This window comes from Triturus cristatus, chromosome 6, assembly GCF_964204655.1.
Source record: "Triturus cristatus chromosome 6, aTriCri1.1, whole genome shotgun sequence".
Taxonomy (NCBI): Eukaryota; Metazoa; Chordata; class Amphibia; order Caudata; family Salamandridae; genus Triturus; species Triturus cristatus.
Genome location: NC_140589.1, coordinates 150,378,295 through 150,398,791, shown reverse-complemented (window position 1 = coordinate 150,398,791; position 20,497 = coordinate 150,378,295). Strand labels below are relative to the sequence as shown.

At 45.9% G+C, this 20,497-nt stretch overlaps 1 protein-coding gene across 1 annotated transcript in view; it reads right to left on the bottom strand.

Moving 5' to 3' along the window:
• DNAH14 (dynein axonemal heavy chain 14) overlaps positions 1-20,497 on the bottom strand; it is an 894,889-nt gene that overhangs the window by 681,308 nt on the left and 193,084 nt on the right. The window contains exons 21-23 of the mRNA XM_085610384.1: positions 16,163-16,408; positions 12,549-12,670; positions 9,737-9,908 (exon numbers count right to left, since the gene is read on the bottom strand). Of these exons, the coding sequence (XP_085466510.1) occupies positions 9,737-9,908; positions 12,549-12,670; positions 16,163-16,408 (540 nt within the window). The remainder of the gene's footprint in view (positions 1-9,736; positions 9,909-12,548; positions 12,671-16,162; positions 16,409-20,497) is intronic.

The window sequence follows — 20,497 nt, the reverse complement described above, 5'->3', positions numbered from 1 at the left end:
TTGTAAATACAGCATTCATGCAAACAAAGAGAACAGGGTATTTACAAATGAAACATGCATTTGCAACGTTATATTATTGAGTAGTTGTCAATACCTGAGATGTTTACTTTTTCTTTACTGAGGGGCGCCGAGTCACATTAGAGAGAACAATGGATAACAATGGACAAGGTATTTACCTATGGTAATGCATTGTCTGGTAGAGACATGATCTAGCCGCAGACGCCTTACCTTAGAATTTCCCAGGCATCAGACTGGACTTGGAAGACTTTTCTCCGAGCAATACCCCTGCGCACCGGTAGGTGGCGTCAGACGGCTCTGCTTGACATTGTCTGCGCCATGGTGCCATCCGTGTCACCTATATAAGCACCACCTCGGTGCGCTGACATCACTTACTTTTCACGACATTCCACGCCAGAAGCACTGAGCCATGAAGTGCAATGACATTGGTGTGTCATGAAGAACTCGGGCCCTGAAAGGGATCCGCCCTGACCCTAAACACCTGTCCACAGTGCGGGCGGATGGTTAGGTCGGTAAGGAATCTGCGGCTAGATCATGTCTCTACAATATAAGGTGTTATTGAAGGTAAGTAACTTGTCCACTTTATAGAGACATCTAGCTGCAGGTTCTTTACCTTTGAATAGATACCCAAGCAATACCATTCCCAAAGGTGGGACTATGGACAAGTTTAGACCAGGAAGTCCTGCGGGACAGAGCAGCAAAAAAGGCCACTTCGCCCTTCAGGCAATAGTGCTTCCTAAACATGTGCAGGGATGCCCACATTGCTGCCTGACAAATGTTGAGGACTGGAACTCCATGGTGCAATGCCATGGTAGCAGCCTTAGCTCTGGTGGAATGCCCTCTTAAGCCTTCAGGAGGCTGCTTTTTTGCCAGAGCTTAGTAAATCTTGGTGTGGAGGATGACACATTGTGAGAGAGTCCTCTTGAGCACTGCACAACCTTTCTAAGCTCCCACCTATCCCACGAGGAATTGGCCGTCCACCCGGATTTCTTTAGTGAGGTCGAGGTAGAACGAAAACACTCCTTTTGGATCTAGATGGTGGATTTGCTCCTCTTCGATGCGGAGGAGCGAGGCCCTAGTGTGGATGGAAAAGCCTGCAATTTGCTCACCCTCCTGGCGGATGAGCTTGCCACTAAAACTGTCTTGATGGTAAGCAACCAGAGGGGGCAGTTGTGCAGAGGTTCAAATGGAGTACTCATTAGGAAGTTGAGAACCAAATTGAGGTCCCACTGAGGCATGTTGAAAGGGAAAGGTGGAAACATATGTACAAGGCGTTTGAGAAATCTATTTACAATGGGAGATTTAAATAAGGAGGGTTGGTCTGGCAGCCACAGAAAGGCAGACAAGGCGGAAAGGTACCTATTTAGAGTGTCTAGAGCAGAGCCCTGCTGGACAAGGGTTAAAATAAAAAGTAAAAGATCAGATAGGGAAGCGGAAAGAGAGTCAATAGACTTTTCTGTACAGTATATTACAAACTTGTTCCATCAGCAGGCATACACTGACTTGGTAGAGGGACACTTGGCTGCCAACATAATATTACAGACTTTGGGAATAAGGTCGAATGCTGTCAAATGCCGCCGCTCAATCTCCATGCAAGAAGGCGTAGAGTTGAGAGGTTTGCGTGGAGAACCCTTCCCTGCTGCTGCGACAGAAGATTTTCCTGAAGGGCAGCCTGATTGGAAGATTGATGCTCAGTTGGAGAAGCTCAGGATACCAGACTCTCCATTCCCAATCCGGGGCCACAAGCATGGCTTGGGCCCGGTCAGTCCTGATCTTCTTGAGAACTCTGGGCAGGAGTGGTATGGGTGGAAAGGAATACAGGAGGCCTTAGTTCCACTTGAGAGCCGCCTTGGAAACACCAGCATGCAAAACTGTTAACATTGGGATGAAGGCAGTCACCACCTGGATGAAGGACAGCTGCCTCAAACCCAACTCCGACAAAACCGAAGTCCTCATCCTGGGAGCCTCTGCCTGGGACAACTCTAGCGCTTGGAGACCCCCTCCACACACCCACCAACCACGCATGTAACCTTAGCATCATCCTTGACTCCTCGCTCTCGATGAACCGCCAAATCAACGCCTTCTTATCCTCCTGCGTCCACACACTCCACCTGCATCGAAAGATTTTTAAGTGGATCCCCACTGATTCCAGAAGAGCGGTCACCCAGATGCTCATCAGCAGCAAACTCGACTAAATCAACACACTCTGTGCCGATACCACCCAGAAGCTCCAAAAGAAATTACAAAGAATCCAGAAAGCCACCGTCCCCCGCCACATCACCGATCACCTGAGAATCCTCCACTGGCTCCCAATCAACAAAAGAATCACCTTCGAGCTCCTCACGCACGCCTACAAGGCCCTCCAGAATATCAGACCTGCATACCTCAACCACAGCCTCTTCTCCTACACTCCTACTAGACATATCCGCTCTGCCAACCTTGCCCTGGCCACTATCCCACGGATCCAGAAGATCACAGGCAAGAGGAAGATACTTCTCCTACCTCGTTGCAAAGACCTGGAACTCTCTTCCTCTACATGTCACCCTCACTGCCTCAATTCAGGAAGAGCCTCGAGACGTGGCTCTTCGAGTGAACTGGCTCTTTGACTGAACTGCTGAACCCATCCCCAGCGCTTTGAGACCCTAAAGGGTGATTAGCTGTGCTCTGTAAGAACCCTGATTGATTGATTGACATTTCACATTCTCTTCGGAAGCGATCTGATCTAACCAAGACTCTCCCCGGTGTTAAAAGAGACCTTGTACCACCTCCGAATGGCGGAATCCGCTAGGCATCGACGACTGAGTTCGTCCACTCAGGCCTTCAACCTGCCAGGTGTTGAACCACCAGGGACATGCCCAGGTGTTCCAGCCAAGTCAGAGATGCAGAGCCTCTTGACAAAGGGTCCACAACCCCAACCCTGTTTGTTGCAGTACCACATGGCGGTGGTATTGTCTGTGAAAACTTGTACAAGCCTCTCCTTGATGAAAGGAAGAAAGGCTTTAATGCCAAGCAAATTGCTCGGAGTTCCAGCAGGTTCATGTGGAGTGTGGATTCCACCAGAGACCAGACTCCTCTGATTTCCACCTCTCCCAGGTGGCCTCCCCATCACTGGAGATACACATCTGTCACTACTGTGACCTCTGGTTGGGGAAGGGAGAGAGGTCTGCCTGTGACCCAATCGCAATTTGTCAGCCACCACTGCAAATCCTGTACAATTCCCTCCGAGATCTGGACCATGTCGGAGAGGTTCCCCTGATACTGTGCTCACTGGAACGTCAGGTCCCACTGCAGAGTCCGCATATGCCAAATGGCATGTGTCACTAGCAGGATAGAGGCTGAAACATCGGTATAGTAGTCTGAATTTCCTGGACTCGCCGATCAGGAGTATAGGCCTGAAACTGCACTGATGAAAGGGAGCATCTGAGAGGGAGTCAGGTATGACTTCGGCAGGTTGATAGTGAACCCTAGAAAATGCAGAAGGTCCACCATAGTCTGGAGATGAGAGGCTACAGTCTGGAGAGAGCCCGCCTTCAATAGCCAGTAGTAGAATAGGGAAATAATGACACCCCTGATCGGCACAGATGAGCTGCAACCACTACCTTTACCTTGGTGACCACCCGAAGGGCGCTGGTAAGGCCAAAGGGTAGTACGGTGAACTGAAAATGCTCATGACCAACTGTAAACCGCAGGTAGCACCGATTAGCAGGCAGGACTGGAATATGGAAAAAGGTATCCTGCAAGTCCAACATTATCATACAGACTCCCAAGTCCAGGGCAGACAGGACCTGAGCCATTCTGAGAATCTTGAACTATTCCTTTTTGAGGAAGTAGTTGAGGGCAAGTAAATCTAGGATGGGATGAAGGCCCTTGTCCTTTTTGAGGATCAGAAAGTAGCGAGAATAACAACCTCAGCCTACTTCTAGAGCCAGAACTCTCTCTATTGCTCCCTTGGCCAAGAGAGTCATGACTTCTGATGGAGCAAGGACTCGTATAAAAGGAGACTTGCTCAGAAGCGATTCCCTCAAATAACTCGTAACTCCGTAATCATTGTGTTTGTAAATACTAATTCGCACTATAAATTCATATATTTGAATCTAGGGGAAGCTTGCATACGTGTTTTAGTAACAAGTAACCCGAGAGTCACTAAAATGGCTGCTAAACGCGGGAATTCTCATTGCACATGCGTCTACTGCATCTACGTAGTATGACGTACTTTCGCTTGGAGGGAAATCTTTGCAGCTGCGCAGTTGCTCATAAAATGGCCGCTTGAAACCCACATGATTACTAAAATGCTAATGCGAAAGATTTTTATAAGTAAATGGGAGTAGAGTAGAGATAGGTGGTATACAGTGAAATCATGTATTTTTGATTTTAATATTCTTTTTCTTTGACCTCTCTATTAGTTCGTATTTGGGCCTCTGAGGGGAACAGAAGCTGATGTACCATGTACTTCACATGCGCAGTCATAACCAGCCAATATCCGCGATGCAAAGCCTTGAATACCATCCAAAAAAAACAGCAACATGTCCTGGGAACAAGCATGAGGTCCTGTGAATCTAACCGAATTGCATACAATGTATTGATTAAAATGTGAATACAGGTGGGAAATAAAGCTTGGGAAAGTAAATTAAGGGGTAGAAACATTGAACAATGAGCTTTAAGAAATATTAAAAACTTAGCACGGTGTGATGATCATCCCCCCTTGCTTGTCCAATCAGAATTAGGCGTTTCGTGAACATTGAAACATTGGGGGGGGGGGGTGGTTTGTCATTAGAAGAGTATAATTGAGGTAGTTTAGTTAGTAAGAGATGCAGATGCAGATGAGAGCTCGTGTTGCAGAGATGCTGAGAGACTGAGATGCTGTCCGAAGACTGAGCAGATCCTAAAGCAGAACCGAACTTCAGAAATTAGAACCAAAGCTAAATTAGAAGAACATCGCGGAAGAATCGAGGAGGGAATTAGGCAAAGAGCTAGAAGATCACGGAAGAATCGAGGAGGAAGAGGGTATCAGAGAGGGGTGCGACGCTGGCGTCGGATCTAGAGGAGGTTGCCTATCTTGTCCCGAATCGTGTCCTGAATTCTTTGGTCTCCCGACCTGTCCCGAGGAACCCTTTCCAGCTCCTAGGCCAAGGGGTTGGTTTCCACACCATTCTAGGTAACATAATTCTGTATAGTATGACATTGTACTGCTCTCTCTGTTTCTTCTTTTTCAGGTACCGTCATTATTATAATTTAGTCAAAAGTTTCTGAATTAATTTGATTTTCCTTCCATAAAGAAGACTGTGTTCGAGCTGTACTTTGCATTTGTGGTTCACATGAAATTTACTATAAAAACATTTAAAACTGTCTCACATCTGTGGTCATTTAAAGTATTTACTTTGATGGTATTTACACCTAAAACTGCTAACAACTAGGTCCATTGATCAGAGGAAATTATATTCGGACGGAAGGGATGGTAAGAATTGGTGAGGTAAATTCATCCCGCAGGTATTAGCACACTAAATTGATTCGAGCAACGCTTACTAGCTTATGTATGGATGTTTATGGGCCCAGGTGAGTATGTGGATTGAGTGAATCATTTAGCTGGTAAGCCCCCGCTCCATCACTTCCTCTTGAAGCAAAATAAGATGATCCTCCCTCAGCTGGTTGCAAGATGGAGACAAGGAGGGTAGAGTAGACTCAAACAGGAGGGATTAGACCCTTTGGACTATCTGGAGGACCCACCTGTCCAATGTGATATCGAGCCAGAGGGAAGGTGATGGCAGATCCTGCCACCAACTGGCCGCCCATGATCATGAAGGGCAACAATAGAAGGATTTGGAGGCTAAGGCTGCAGGGGGGGTGGTAGACTGCCCGACCTCTGGCTGCCTGACCCATGGGTCGCGTGAAGGTTGCTGAACCTGTGTGGGCTTGTGGCTGGGAACGGGCTGGCACGGCTGAAAGCCCCTTCTGTAGCCATGAAAGGGGCGAAAGGCAAACTGGGCGAGAGTGACCTCTGAGAGGGCCAAGGACTTGGCCATAGCCAGTGAATCCTTAAAGCACTCCAGCACCATGTCTGCCTTGTCTCCAAAGCAATGGATGTCATTAAAGGGCATGTCCATGAGCCTGGACATCCCCCAAAAAGCCAGAAGTCCTCAACCAGGCATGGTGTCGAATACCCACCGTTGATGAAATCTCTCTGCCAAGCAAGTAAGTTGTGTCGAGACCACAGTGGATGGGGAACTTTGCTGCATCTCTCCCATCTGATACTGCTTGGGAGTCTCCTCCGGGACCTGTTGCAGCACTTGAGTAACCGTTTCCTACAGGGAATGGGAATAACGACCCAATAAGCATGTGGTGTTCACCGACCGCAATGAAAGGCTGATGGAAGAAAAACTGTTGCTACCCCAACTATCCAGCCTCTCGGATTCCCTGTCCAGAGGAGTGGAAGGGAACTTGCCACGGGGAATAGAGGCTTGGACCACCAAGTTCTCTGGGGTAGGGTGGGGGTGAGGAAGCTTGGGTCATGTGGAGCATGGCGGTGGCGGAGGGTGATTATCTTTTTCACAGGAGCCCCTGTGCTGGGTTTGGATGAGGTACACAGAAGGACACCTGTAAGGGTCTCATTAAAGGGTAGCATGGGTTCCGAAGAGGAGACACCTGGCTACAAGACCTCCATCAACATATTATTAGTCTTGACCTCCACGAAGGAAGCTAGAGGTCCAGAACCTCAGCTGCCCTTCGCACCACTATAGCAAATGAGGCTCCCTCATACGTAGCCACAGTAGGGGGAGAAAGCATGGCAGAATATGGATTATGACTCATATACATGTCAATTATCAGTAATATATTTTCAGAATCCTGTAATTCAGTGATTTTACTTCATAGTTGTCAAAATCCTCTAGCTAGAGTCTGCCTTATAAAACTAATGGTTGGCTTCACCATTTCTACTGAACACAGCCTGCATCTCCCGTACCTAAAAGGTGATCTCAACCAGTGATGGGCATCAGCTCTTTAGGAAAGGAGGAAGTCGCATAGAGATAAAAGGTATTTACCTTGAGTATCAGATGCTAGAAAGAAGAGAACCTGATCAATCAAGTAATCAATCAGGAATTTCTATAGTGCAGCTACTCACCAGTGAGGGTCTCAAGACGTTGAGGAGTAAGGGGGGGCAGTGAGGCTGCTGATCCATCTGGGTGTGGAGTTACAGCCGAAGAGCCAGGTGTTGAGATCCTTCCTGAATTGGTACAGCGAGCATGATTGCCTGGGGTGGAGAGGCAGGGTGTACCAGGTCTTGGCGGCGAAGTAGAAAAAGGATCTTCCTCCTGTTCTGGTCTTGTGGATCCATGGGACAGAGGCCAGGGCAAGTTGGGTGGGGCAAAGCTGTCTGGCAGGTGCATGGAAAGAGAGGTGGTGTGTTGTAGGAATGTGTGAGGATCTTGATCGTGAATCTCTCATTGTTTGGGAGCCAGTGGAGTTGACAGAGGTGTTGAGTGATGTGGCTGCGGTGGGGGATGTCGAGGACCAGTCGGGCTGCAGCATTTTGGACGTTCTGAAGTTTCCTGAGCTGTTCCTGGATGATGCCATTATAGAGTGCATTGCTGTAGTCCAGTCTGCTGGTGATGAGTTCGTGGGTGACCGTATTTCTGGATTCTGTAGGGATCCAGAATTAATGTCTTTTGGAGTGGGCGGAGGGTGTGGAAACAGGATGAGGATACAGCATTGATCTGATGGTTCATTGAGAGTGAGGAGTCTGGTATGATGCCGAGGTTGCGTGCGTGGTCCATGGGGGTGGCAATGGTTTCCAGAGCGGAGGTCCACCAAGAGTCGTCCCAGGCTGAGGGGGCAGGTCCTAGGATGAGTATTTCGGTCTTGTCTTAGTTGAGCTTCGGCAACTCTCTTTCATCCAGCTTGCCACGGCCTTCATCCTGCTGTGATAGTTGGTTCTGAAAGTTGTAGGTTCGTTGGTGAGGGAAAGGATCAGTTGGTTGTCATCGGTATAGGAGATGATGTTGAGTCCATGGTTTCTGAAGATGGCCACGAGAGGGGGCATGTAAATGTTGAAGAGGGCGAGGCTCAGTGAGGAGCCTTGGGCCACTTCGCAGCTGATCTCCGTATATTTTGAGAGGAATGGAGGTACTCTGTCTCGCTGTGTTCTGCCAGTGAGGAATGAGTGGATCCAGTACAGGGCCTTGTCGCAGATGCCGGCATCGTGTAGTCTAGTGATTAGGGTGCAGTGGGAGATGGTATCGAAGGTGGCAGAGAGGTCCAGTAGGATGAGGGCTGTGGTTTCACCGTTCTTGACGAGGGAGCGAATGTCATTGGAGGCTGCGAGAAGAGCGGTTTTGGTGCTGTGTTTGCTTCGGAAGCCGGATTGAGAGTTGTTCAGGACATGGTTTTCCTCGATGAACTCCGAGAGCTGGGCGTTGATGGCTTTCTAGATGACCTTGGCTGGGAAGGGGAGGAGGGAGATGGGTCTGAAGTTTTGGAGATCTGTCATCTGGGGCTGTGGCGGTGGCTACTCTATGGAAAAAGGAAACGAGCAAGGGTCCGATGGGGCTCTGGAGTGGATGTTCTTCATGATCTTTAGTGGGTCTTCTGTGGTAAGTGAAGTCCAGTTGAGCAGGGTCTGTTGTGGTGCGGCATGGTTACGTGCAGTGGTGATTGGTGTTGAGGCAGGGTCTTGGGTGTCGAAGCTGTAGTAGATCTGCCTGATCTTGTGGATGAAGAAGGTGCCGAGTTTGTTGCCGAGGTCTTGGGAGGGTGGGATGTCTGTGGTGTCTCTGTTGGGCCTGGCGAACTCCTTGATGACGGTGAAGAGTCCCTTGCTGTTGTGTGCATTGGCATTGATCCAAGGCTGCGTGGGTTTCCGGGGTTTTGTTGTTCCTCCATCTCTTCTTGTGTCGTCTACAGGTGCGTCTAGACAATCCAGACTTAAAGTACAGATGGTTTTATCAGTTAAATAGCAATTCCACAGAGAATCAACTAATTTCCAGAAGTTCCTGCATTATATCCTAACTAACATATTGCAAAGTGCCTTGGAGACAACTGGTGGAACTCAGCCATAAATGGTTAAGTATGACAACATTTAATTAGACCTTACTGATCTAAGGAAAGCCCCAGTGGGCTGTCGAACCTGTTATTACCTCTACTTTATATGGTTCTACCTTCTTACAATTTATTGTATTCTATTATGTTATTGTCTACTAAATATTTGATTCAATTTGTGGTCCTCAGATATCAGATGCTTTCATGTTTGCGCCAATGTCAAATATTGATCCACATTCACCAAAGCCATGCAAGATTTTTAAGATATCCACTTATAATACAGTGATATAAAATGTGTCTAATTGATGAGCAGTGTTGTCAGGGTATTCTGACATAGATTGTGCCCTCAGGGACAAAGCAAACACCTCCAACATGTATGCTGAGATAATTATAGTGATATATCATGAAGAGACACACAGTGCTTTATCAAGCTCACTGCTGCCCCAGCACCGGAGGTGTTGTATTTAAATCTCAGTTATCCACAAACTGTACTTGGTACTTTGAAAACTTTGATCCTCTAAAGAAATAGAATCCAAGAGAAATTGTGATGGCAATAAGTTTTTTGCAAAAACTTTCATATTATCCAGTTTAATAAATACCTACTGAGACATGCCTTCTTTAATAATGTAATTAGAAAAAGCTAGCCTAGACACCATGGAATAAACGGCAAGGATGCACTTATTTTACTTACCTCCAGACACTTTTGAATTTTCTCCAGATGTGCATTGTTAGACTGCAGCAACTCCAAGACTCCTGCTGCTGTGGTAGCTCTTAAGGCATTTGGCAGGTTTTGTGTCCGTTGCATTATCTCCTTCCATGCATAATCCACCTGAGAGAAAAGCTTGGCTTCTGCTGGAAGCTGCCTAATAACATCAGAGACAAAGAGCAAAACATACATAATAAAGTACGCAAACATCACTGCAGGACTAAAAGGAGTAATCATTTTCTATGAAAACTCGATATGGTGCACAAAAATAGAAAGAACATTGTTGTTTATGGAAGAGAACAGTCTAGAAAACATATTGGGAACTTGTGTTTTGCAAGATTAGACCACTTATAGGTTCAAAACAATACAATTTTGAACAGGTGGCAACAAAAACCTCAGGACCACAAAAAACATTGGTAAGTAGAGGGGATATCCAAGTAAATATATTGTGCTGGGGTAGGTCCCTCCTTTTTGAAAGCACTATGTTACTACTACATCACAGATGGTGGGTTTGCTAATATGGTTGCGTACATGTATGTGTGTGCTTGTGTGAGAGCTTGTGCCTCAGTGCACCCACAAGGCCCATTTTTCAGGAATACTGAGCTGGATTAAAACCAGATGCAGAACTCTCCCTTGGCCCCTACAAATCAACAGTCTTCTTCTATAGTTATTGCATCTTAAATCCCTCCAAACCATTCTTGCCTCACCTTTCTTGTTCCTAGGCATACCGCAAATGGCATACGGCAACTCCATTTAGGTGGGTCTTACCAAGACTTCATTAGGCAGGCTACAGTATTGCTTTTCAGGGCACTTCAAGACTCACTTCAGTCGGTGTCCCTCAATATACTTTATGTTGCACACCATAACATCTATGTCCAAGCACCCAACCTTCTGGCCAAGATCTATCTTGTACTTGACACAGGAACAAGCTGCATCACAAGTCCCCTGAGTTAAGACACTGTAGACAGGTGGAAGGGCCTTATTGGAACTGGCTCTGTTAGCTTAGAACAAATTACCATGAACTGTATGCCAACTATCTGATCATTCGGCCGTCAGGTAGAGCGCCTCAACAGGAGACAAGACACCTCCAGTGCTTTCTAAAAGCTTTTTCACGTGACTTAAGACACAACTGTTATCTGCATATGTGTGGCAACCACTGTAGTTGAAACATAATTGCTAATGCAAGTTGAGAGAGTTGATCACCTACAGATCCTGTGAAAGTAGTAATCCATTTTACGTACCTTAAATGTTTCCCAACCAAGAGAAACAGATAAGGCATTTCCCATCGTTTTTTTTAACACTAAGCCTTGCTTTAGATTTGCTTTCACCATTTTTGGATCACCAGGGTGTGGGAAAGGCAGGCCAGATGAAAATTAAATCTGATACCACAACTGGAGTTTCAGTCATAATTGCCTCATGACATGGCCAATCAGAACTCTGCGCCCCAGGTACCCTAACTGATTAGTGGGTGATAATGAGGGTTTGCTAAAACCAAATGCTACACACAGCTCTGAAATTAAAATATGCTTAGAACATGTACCCCTGCACAAATGGCCCCAGTGCAGTCTTCAGTGCAAGGGATGGACCATGATATGGTATTATAGATGGAAGCACAAGCCTCCTTCTGTATTAAAAACTGATGGATGCTGTTACAGCACCTGCACATTGCAAAAGAGGTTCTCTCTGACTTGCATTACTAAGGGGACGTGCCCCATGCAAATCATGGATGAGGCCCTTTGCCGTGAGCATGCCCCAATATATGGAACCTGCACGCTGTCAATTTACCATCCGTAGAAGGGGCAAATGAAGACCACCCAGGAGGTGAGTTATTTGCATACTGAAGAGGCTTGGGAAGGGAACAAAAAGATTCTCAAAAATGCTCATGGTGCACTTCTCCCACAGTGGTTCGGTCACAGACTACATTCCCTTCTGCCTTGTAGGGGGCGAGTTCCTAGCATACTTCCAAAGAACAGCTGATGGAGAGTATTACAGATTCGACCTGTACAGCTGCTTGCACACACAGTGTCTGCAAATGCTGACCCCTACACTTGTACTGGAGGAGGGCTTTCACTCGCCCACTCAGAGAACAGCCGACCACCAGGACACCCACATGGGGCAGCAGGTAACACCACTGCACCACTGCACTGTGATGGTGCAAGTTGATCTTCTGTACAGGTGAAGAGCGGAACTGTGTACCAGCATAGCATGCCACTGCAAACATGAATGGACATTCAGGGAAGGAGCTTTAAGGTGGACAGAACATGCTATTCTTCAATTTACATAATACAGATCAGGCTGCCTCTAGTGTATTTTTTTATATTTATTGGGTACCTGAACCAAAAAGTTAATATAACTGGGCCTGGGTTAAATTGTACAGGTGAAATTTGCGATTATCACAAATTTTCCATACAGTGACATTCAGAAATGTCTCTAGATTTCACATTATGCGTTTTCGTGAAACTTTTTGTACCTGAGAGCACACCACATGTAATACGGTTTCTCTAGATACCAGCGGGAGATTGGTTTATAGAGAAAATGTCTTTCATTGAACCTGTCTCCTGCTGCTATCTTCCCCCAAAAGATTTTATGCAAAGTGCGAGTCCCAGTAAAAGAAAAGTGATACAAGATACTGGCAAGCCACATTTCACAACAAAAGTAGACAATTCTACGATTTTGCACTGTCCTAAATATAACGCAATCTGATAAACTGTCTTTATATCTTCTTAAAGTAGAAATTGTGGTTTTTTTTTAAACTAAAGCACAGGTGGCCAATATATTATAGAAACACATGCTGTACCTTTGAATGTCCGGAGCAAGAAAGATTTGCTCAAGGTAGAGCCAGTTTCTTTGACAAGTCATCCATTCTTCCAAGGTATGTGAGAATAAATTCAGTTTACGATCCCACTCATCCACTGTGTTCTGGAAAAGACAGAAAAAGAGGGGTAAGTATTTTCTTATTTGTCATTAAGAAGAAATCATGTTCCCTTGCCAGGGTCAGCAGGGGAGAGAATAACTGTTCTAATCAAATACCTAGCTTCTTAGATCTGTATAATCTGCAACATGATAAATCTGAAATCTGAATGTTCTTGCCACTCATAGCACAGCATAGCTTTTGACAATTAAGCTGTGTATCAGTGAATGAATAGATGAGTGAATGAGTGAATGGTTTTCACAATCTCTGTGGATCAGAGATCAGTGTGGAAGATTAAAGAAATCAGTTCTTCCTTAATCACATTAATGATAGGAATGTTCAGCTCTAGGCTGAGGCAGATCCACAAAAGAGAGCGCTATACTCTGTAGTTTGCCCATTTCTTTTAAGAGGGTGTTATATGACATGGCTTTATATACTGGGCAGATGACCTTAAACTGAACTCTGGTGACCACAGGAAGCTAATGGAGGCATTTCTAGAGGAGCTTTGAGCTGAGGGGATTACTAACAGCTTATGGTGTCATGAGTGTTTGCTACTATTGATATCAGCCATGTGTGCAGGTACATTGCATTGGCAACCAGGTCTCTTCAGCAGATGTGTGTTGGACTCTATAGTAGCATAAGTGGATGGTGGCAACCACAGCATGTGTCTCTGGAAGAGCCTTAGCTGCTGCTTTTCCACAGCTTCAAGGCTGCCTACAAATATTGAGTTTATTAGCTTGTATCTGTCCTTTTTCAAAAAGATCCGCTCACCCCAGATGATAAACAATTCAAGACCGAGATGGCCTCACAAGCACACCAGAAGCTTCTTAAATCACCACATCACGTGTTGCTGTGGTAAAGTGTGATTGCATAAAACACATTTTTAATTAATATGTGATTTTATGACTGTATGAATTATGAAACATTTCAGAAATTAGGTGCTGATGTAATTCTTGCTAGTTCAAGACCTTCTTCTGAATTTTACCTCAGCATTTTTGGCCAAAGGCGCTGGGGGCTATAAAACGTATTGCTATTTTTTTTTTTGCATTATGTCACTGTTGAATACGGACAAATTGTGGAATGCTGTTAAATGTTGTGCAGCTGTGTAGGAAGGACTGGCAACTCTTCCCTATGGTGCAGTCAAATCCTATAACACTCACAGTGACTGGTTGATCTAGGATAGCTTGCTAAACATGACACTTCGTGGACCGTACTGTGTCCAACATGTCTCTCACCACTAGTACAACCGATAAACCTGGGACTATCATATCCCTGTGATCCATTCTTGGCATGATTACTAATGTTCATATGCCTGTTTGTAGAGATCGAAGGGCTGTTTTATACAACATGTTGAAAAGTTATCACTCTAATCATCATATTTTACTCTTATGATTTAACTGGAATTCTGCATTTTGGGATATTCACAAGAATCCATAGGTTCACTCAAGGCAATCTGTATATTCCAATATGTACTCCTCTAGACCTACTCAATCAACAAACAGGCGTTATTATGACCAGTTTCAATTACAGGGTTTTTACAACTTTAAAATGATGACAAAATGATTAACCACCTAAGGATTGAAACCTTTGTCTTGCAGGTGTTCGGATGGGCACTCTGCCCATTGAGCGATCATATGGGATTTTCGGATTTGAAATCAAATAGTAATAAACATAAATCTATTAAGCATGGATTGGTTGTAGCGCAGGGACACATTACTATATTGCCCTATCTACTGCTCATCATGCAGGCCAGCCGGCCATTCCAGCCCAAGTCACTTCCAGAAGATCCAGTATCCAGTAGTCAAGTTCACTGCCCAATCCACCCCAGCCAGACTTAGCCCAACTTAGATCTCAGCTCAGCGGCCTACACAGCCCAGCTTCCATACAAGTCTAGTCAAGAGCACAGCCATGCTCAGAACATAGCTTATTGAAGTCCATCTCAGAGCCCATCCAAGGGCATAGCCCAACTTAAAACCCACCGCAGCCTAAGTGATTCCAGCACTCACCTAGCACAAGAGATTCCTAGGCCGCTGTTCACCCTGAAGCCCAATCTAGCACCCGTGGACTGTTGCAATTATGCATCACATGATAATGCTTGGGACAGTAAACCTTTATCCCAGCACTGGTGGTTATGTACTCAAATGTGTGTATTGGAAATGGTAATGATGTATTTTATGTATGGATGTTGTAATGCCTTGCTTTGAGATCATTTTGAAAGGGCAACTTCATTCCAAAAAGTAGTCCCATTTGCGCAAGAAGCTGAACTAATTGCTTCGCCTCCCTATCTCAACAGACAGACAGGCTTCTAGCCCATTAGTACCACCAACTAAAATGTTAGCCATTAAGCATATCAAGAGACAGTGCACACTGCAATGTTTGCCTAATGTTACACAATGAAAAGGACGTGTGTTTCTCACAATCTTTACTACTCCTGCATGTGGCGGTCCTGACTCACTGTAAAGATAGGACCGATGATCTACCTCTTCTGGGCTTGTCTTTCTAGGGCACTGAAAAAATTGGTGAGAAGGCCATTAGATTTGTAGGCAATTCATAAGAGACACTAAACTATTGTACTTCAGGGTATGAAACAGAATTATTATGCATTAAATCAAGTAAGTCACTATGAAAAACGTTGTGAGCTGCTCCCTCAATCCTGTTTTTTAGGGCTGGATGGGCTGCAAATGGCTCAGCCGCTTCCAGCTGTGAACTAGCCCATCATTCTTTAGCTCTCAAAGAATTTCCTTCTTGATGCCAGCTCAGACATGTCTCAGAAAAAAAGTAGTAACTTGTACTTATTCCCTCACAATAACAACTTATAAACTTACAGACTGTAAAACATAGAAAAAACCAAAGCAATAAATAACAAATTGTTTAAATAAAATAAAAATAAAAAAAATGTATTTAAAAACAAAATTGTTTCATTGGCAAAGTGAGGCCATCAGGGCAGGGTCATAGGTGTAGGATGTGGCAGGTGAATGTATATTAACTCTGGTAGGTGAAATACCTGCCAGACTGGTCAAGCTTTTGTAAAATTACACTGATGCTAGGGACAGAAGGTAAGCATTAATCCGGTCATCAGCCCCAAGGTAAAAAACAGCAATCATGGCAAATGTAAAGGTTACATGACAGTATTCAACACTCCCTCAAACAAACCCTGCAAGCCACAAAAAAGAATCAAGCTGTAGCAAAACATTTTAATAGGTGGACATATAGATTGTCAAAACCAACAAGAGCGGCATGGTATTGGTGAGAGAAGGAATGCTAGAGTAAATAATGATAGCTCAGTAAACAAAATAAATGCGGCATCTACAGGATTTCCCTTAATAAAGAAAAACAATTTTCCCGCACACTAAAAAAAGAGAACATTAGCAGAAGAATCGTTATTATAAAAACCATAAAAACCTCGTCATTTCTTACTCGTTATCTTGAAATCATCATTTTCAGAAATAAGTTGAAAAACATTCTTTATTTTTAAACAGAACTAATTCAATACACTTTACCTTAATTGGTCCGGCATAGCGAGATCCCTTAATTGTCGAAATGATGACCTGGCTCTCTTCTAGCTGAACCATTATATCTTCAGCAGATGCAATAATCATCATAGGAGAATTGTCAGATTGGTGGACAGCCAATTGGAAGTCGGTTTTGCTCCAGAGGTCCATAACCTTGTTCAGCATCCCTTCCAGCGTGGCTTCATTGGTGGCTGTGGTTGAGATGTCACTGATTTTATCTTTATGCTGAAAAATCTGAAATTGAAAATCAAATTACTTGGTGTCCCTTAAATTTTGTAGTAACATGTATGGAAGTGCATAAGACTCCATCTCTCAGGGCCTTATATAAATTTCATCAATGTAATAGTTTTTGTAAAATATCTTTCTATAGAACCATACTTAAAACACTAACAATGTAGACTTCTTTACCACAACAAATGCCTTTATTAACAACATTGTAATATTATATGCAATCAACGTAAACAATCCAGCACATTGCTACAGTGTACCTTTCAGATAGAAAGCAGAAGAGACAGTCCTAAACTTTGTAGCTACCTTTTAGCGACCCCTAAAGTGCCTTAAAACTTAAGGAAATGCCTCTTTAAGTTTAGCCTCTTCAATACTCGGAGAAGAGTAGTAGCCATAACCCTATATTTTTCATATATATAAAGTTACCACAGGTTTCGAAATTCACAAAAACTGCAAGGCAATGCATCAAAAAATCTACAAAAATCATAGATTTCTGTGTAGACATTTAATCCTAAACAATCCAATTTGCCACCAGAGGAAAATTGGAATATAGTGTAAAATCACTTGAACTCCACCCCCTCATGAAGATTCTTTGCAAACGAAAAAAATCCTTTCTCAAAATTTTCTAAAGCTATGGGTATGTTAGGGAATTTTTCTTTCACAACAAATGTGTACACCAGTGCCAAAATGTAATGCCTTTAAACGATACCATGAAAAAGAATTAAGAATATTGATGAATGTACAGAACGTTACAACTTTGTGGGAGTTTCCTGCTTTTCAAATAGATACTCAAGTATCTATCCCATAAAGGAGCACCTATGTTCTTACCCCTAACAGTAAACGTAAAATTGGGGAACATCACTGCAGCTGTGGACTTTTGTGATTGTAAGTTCCTTCTAAACACATCAATTTCGGCATAACTCAATTGAACCAGGGTGTTATTTACACTCACAGATGACAGCTGTCAAACCTAGGTGCTCAAAATATTTTCTGAATCGGGCCTTCAATTATTAGTTTGAATATAATGGGTTACAAAAAATAACATATGTAACTATTCATATTTGGGGACTTGCAGAGCATAACCCACTAGTAAATATGACCAGCCTTGAAACACCTTCAACTTTGAAACTCTAAAAAAAATATGGCCTTGTGTCAATGGCCAGTAAGTAAGAACAACCCTTTCCGCACAGAAGATGCCCTTCCTACGTTAGGTAATTTTTCAAAGTAAATAATTTTTTGAAATTATTAGCAAAAATTAGCAACTCTTTGGACTATTGAAACAGATCATGATTATCAGACAATTCACACAATACACATATCTGAAATTATCAATATTGCTTTTACCCATTGAAATTTCATTGGCACTACTCTGCTAAATCTCGTTGTGTATTTTCTACAATCCTTACAAAAATTAAGTCTTTGTTTCATGTATTACTAGGTTATTTCCACAAACATATTGTGGCTATAAATTAGACTTAATCCAGCCGCAAGGTCTCCACCAACTCAGACGACACCCTCAGCACCGCTGAACACCTGCACTTCTGGATCCACACTGACCCCAACACCACCCCCAGAGGAACACTCGTCTACAGACCCCCAGGACCCCGACCACAGTTCAGCGACTCCATCGCCGACCTCGCCAGCACCCACGCACTCACCTCCACGGACTACATCCTCCTCGGGGACCTGAACTTCCACCTCGAGAACAACAACGACGCCAACTCCGCCACTCTGATTGCCAACCTCGCCAACTTTGGCCTCAGACAACTCGTCACCGCTCCCACCCACGCCTCCGGCCATATGCTTGACCCCATCTTCTCCACAAGCACCTACGTCTCCTTCGACAGCACCACCGAACTCCACTGGATGGATCACCGCTGCATCCATTTTAACTACAAGAATCCCACCACGCTCCACTACACCCAACAGCTGCCCTGCTGCGGCTGGAACAAAGTCACCGAAGACCAGCTGACCACCACCCTCGCCCAGAACCCACCCACCGACCCCACCAACCCAGACGCCGCCGCCCAAAACCTCAGACAGTGGATCAACGACTGCGCCAACACCCTCGCCCCGCTCAAGAAACCCTCCAACAGCCGCACCAGCAAAAAAGCCACCTGGTTCACCGAAGAACTCCAGACGTCCAAACGAGTATGCCGGAAACTGGAGAAGAAATGGCTCCACGAATGAACACCGGACAGCCACGCAGCCCACAAGGATGCCACCCGCAGGCACCACCATCTCATCAGATCAGCCAAGAGATCATCCTTCAAAACCCGCCTGGACAACAACGCACACGACAGCAAAGAGCTCTTCAGCATCGTGAAGGAACTCTCCAACCCCAACGCCAACACCAACGACATCCTGCCCTCACAAGAACTGTGCGACTCGCTGGCCACCTTCTTCCACCGCAAGATCGCTGACATCCACGATAGCTTCAACTTCACCACGACCACCCATACAACATCAGACTCCACCCCCCCTACGAACATCACCCGCATCAACCGCCTGACCTCCTGGACCAACGTCAACAACGACGAAACACGCATGACCATGAACTCCATCCACTCAGGATCACCGTCAGACCCCTGCCCACACCACATATTCAACAAAGCAGACGCAGCCATCGCACCCCAACTACGGAAAGTAATCAACATCTCCTTCGAGACAGCTACGTTCCTGGAAAGCTGGAAGCGCGCCCTTCTCAAGAAGCCCAAGGCGGACCTCAAGGACCTCAAGAATTTCCGGCCCATCTCCCTGCTCCCGTTCCCGGCGAAGGTCATCAAGAAAATCGTCAACACGCAACTGACCCACTACCTCGAGGACAACGACATCCTAGACCCATCCCAGTCCGGATTCCGAAAAAACCACAGCACCGAGACAGCCCTCATCACCGCCACAGATGACATCAGGATACAACTAGACAACGGCGAAACATCAGCCCTCATCCTCCTGGACCTGTCAGCCCCCTTCGACACGGTCTGCCACCGCACACTAAAGACACGCCTCCAAGAAGCCGGAATCTAAGAGAAGGCCCTGGACTGGACCACATCCTTCCTCTCCGGCAGAACCCAGAGCGTCCGCCTCCCCCCCTTCCGCTCCGAAGCCACCGACACCATCTGCGGAGTACCCCAGGGCTCATCCCTCAGCCCGACGCTGTTCAACGTCTACATGGCCCCTCTCGCTCACGTCGCCCGCCCGCATGACCTCAACATCATCTCCTACGCCGACGACACCCAGCTCATCCTCTCCCTCACCAAGGACCCGCACACCGTCAAAACCAACCTCCACGAGGGAATGAGGGCCGTCGCCGAATGGATGAGAGGCAGCCGACTGAAGCTGAACTCGGACAAGAAGGAGGTCCTCATCCTCGGATCCACCCCCTCAGCCTGGGATGATTCCTGGTGGCCGACCACGCTGGGAACAGCACCGACACCCACCGACCACGCACGCAACCTAGACTCCTCCCTCTCCATGTCAAAACAGGTCAACGCCGTCTCCTCCTCCTGCTACAACACCCTCCGCATGATCTACAAGTGGATCCCCACCGAAACTAGAAGAACGGTGACACAGGCCCTCATCAGCAGCAGGTTGGACTACGGCAACACACTCTACGCAGGAATCCCGGCCAAACACCTGCGACGACTGCAACGCATTCAAAACGCCTCCGCCCGACTGATCGTCAACGTCCCTCGCCGCAGCCACATCACCCCCCACCTGAGAGACCTACACTGGCTCCCCGTCGACAAGAGGATCACCTTCAAGATGCTCACCCACGCTCACAATGCACTCCACAACACCGGACCAGCCTAACTTAACAGCAGACTCAGCTTCTACACCCCTTCCCGCCAGCTACGCTCCACCAGCCTCGCCCTCGCCACTGTCCCACGCATACAACGAACGACCTCCGGTGGCAGATGCTTCTCCTTCCTTGCCACCAAAACTTGGAACACCCTCCCCACCCACCTACGAAAGACCCAAGACCTGCTCACCTTCAGAAGACTCCTCAAGACATGGCTCTTCGAGCAGTAGCAGCACCCCCCCCCCCCCGCACCACCCCAGCGCCTTGAGACTCTCATGGGTAAGTAGCGCGCT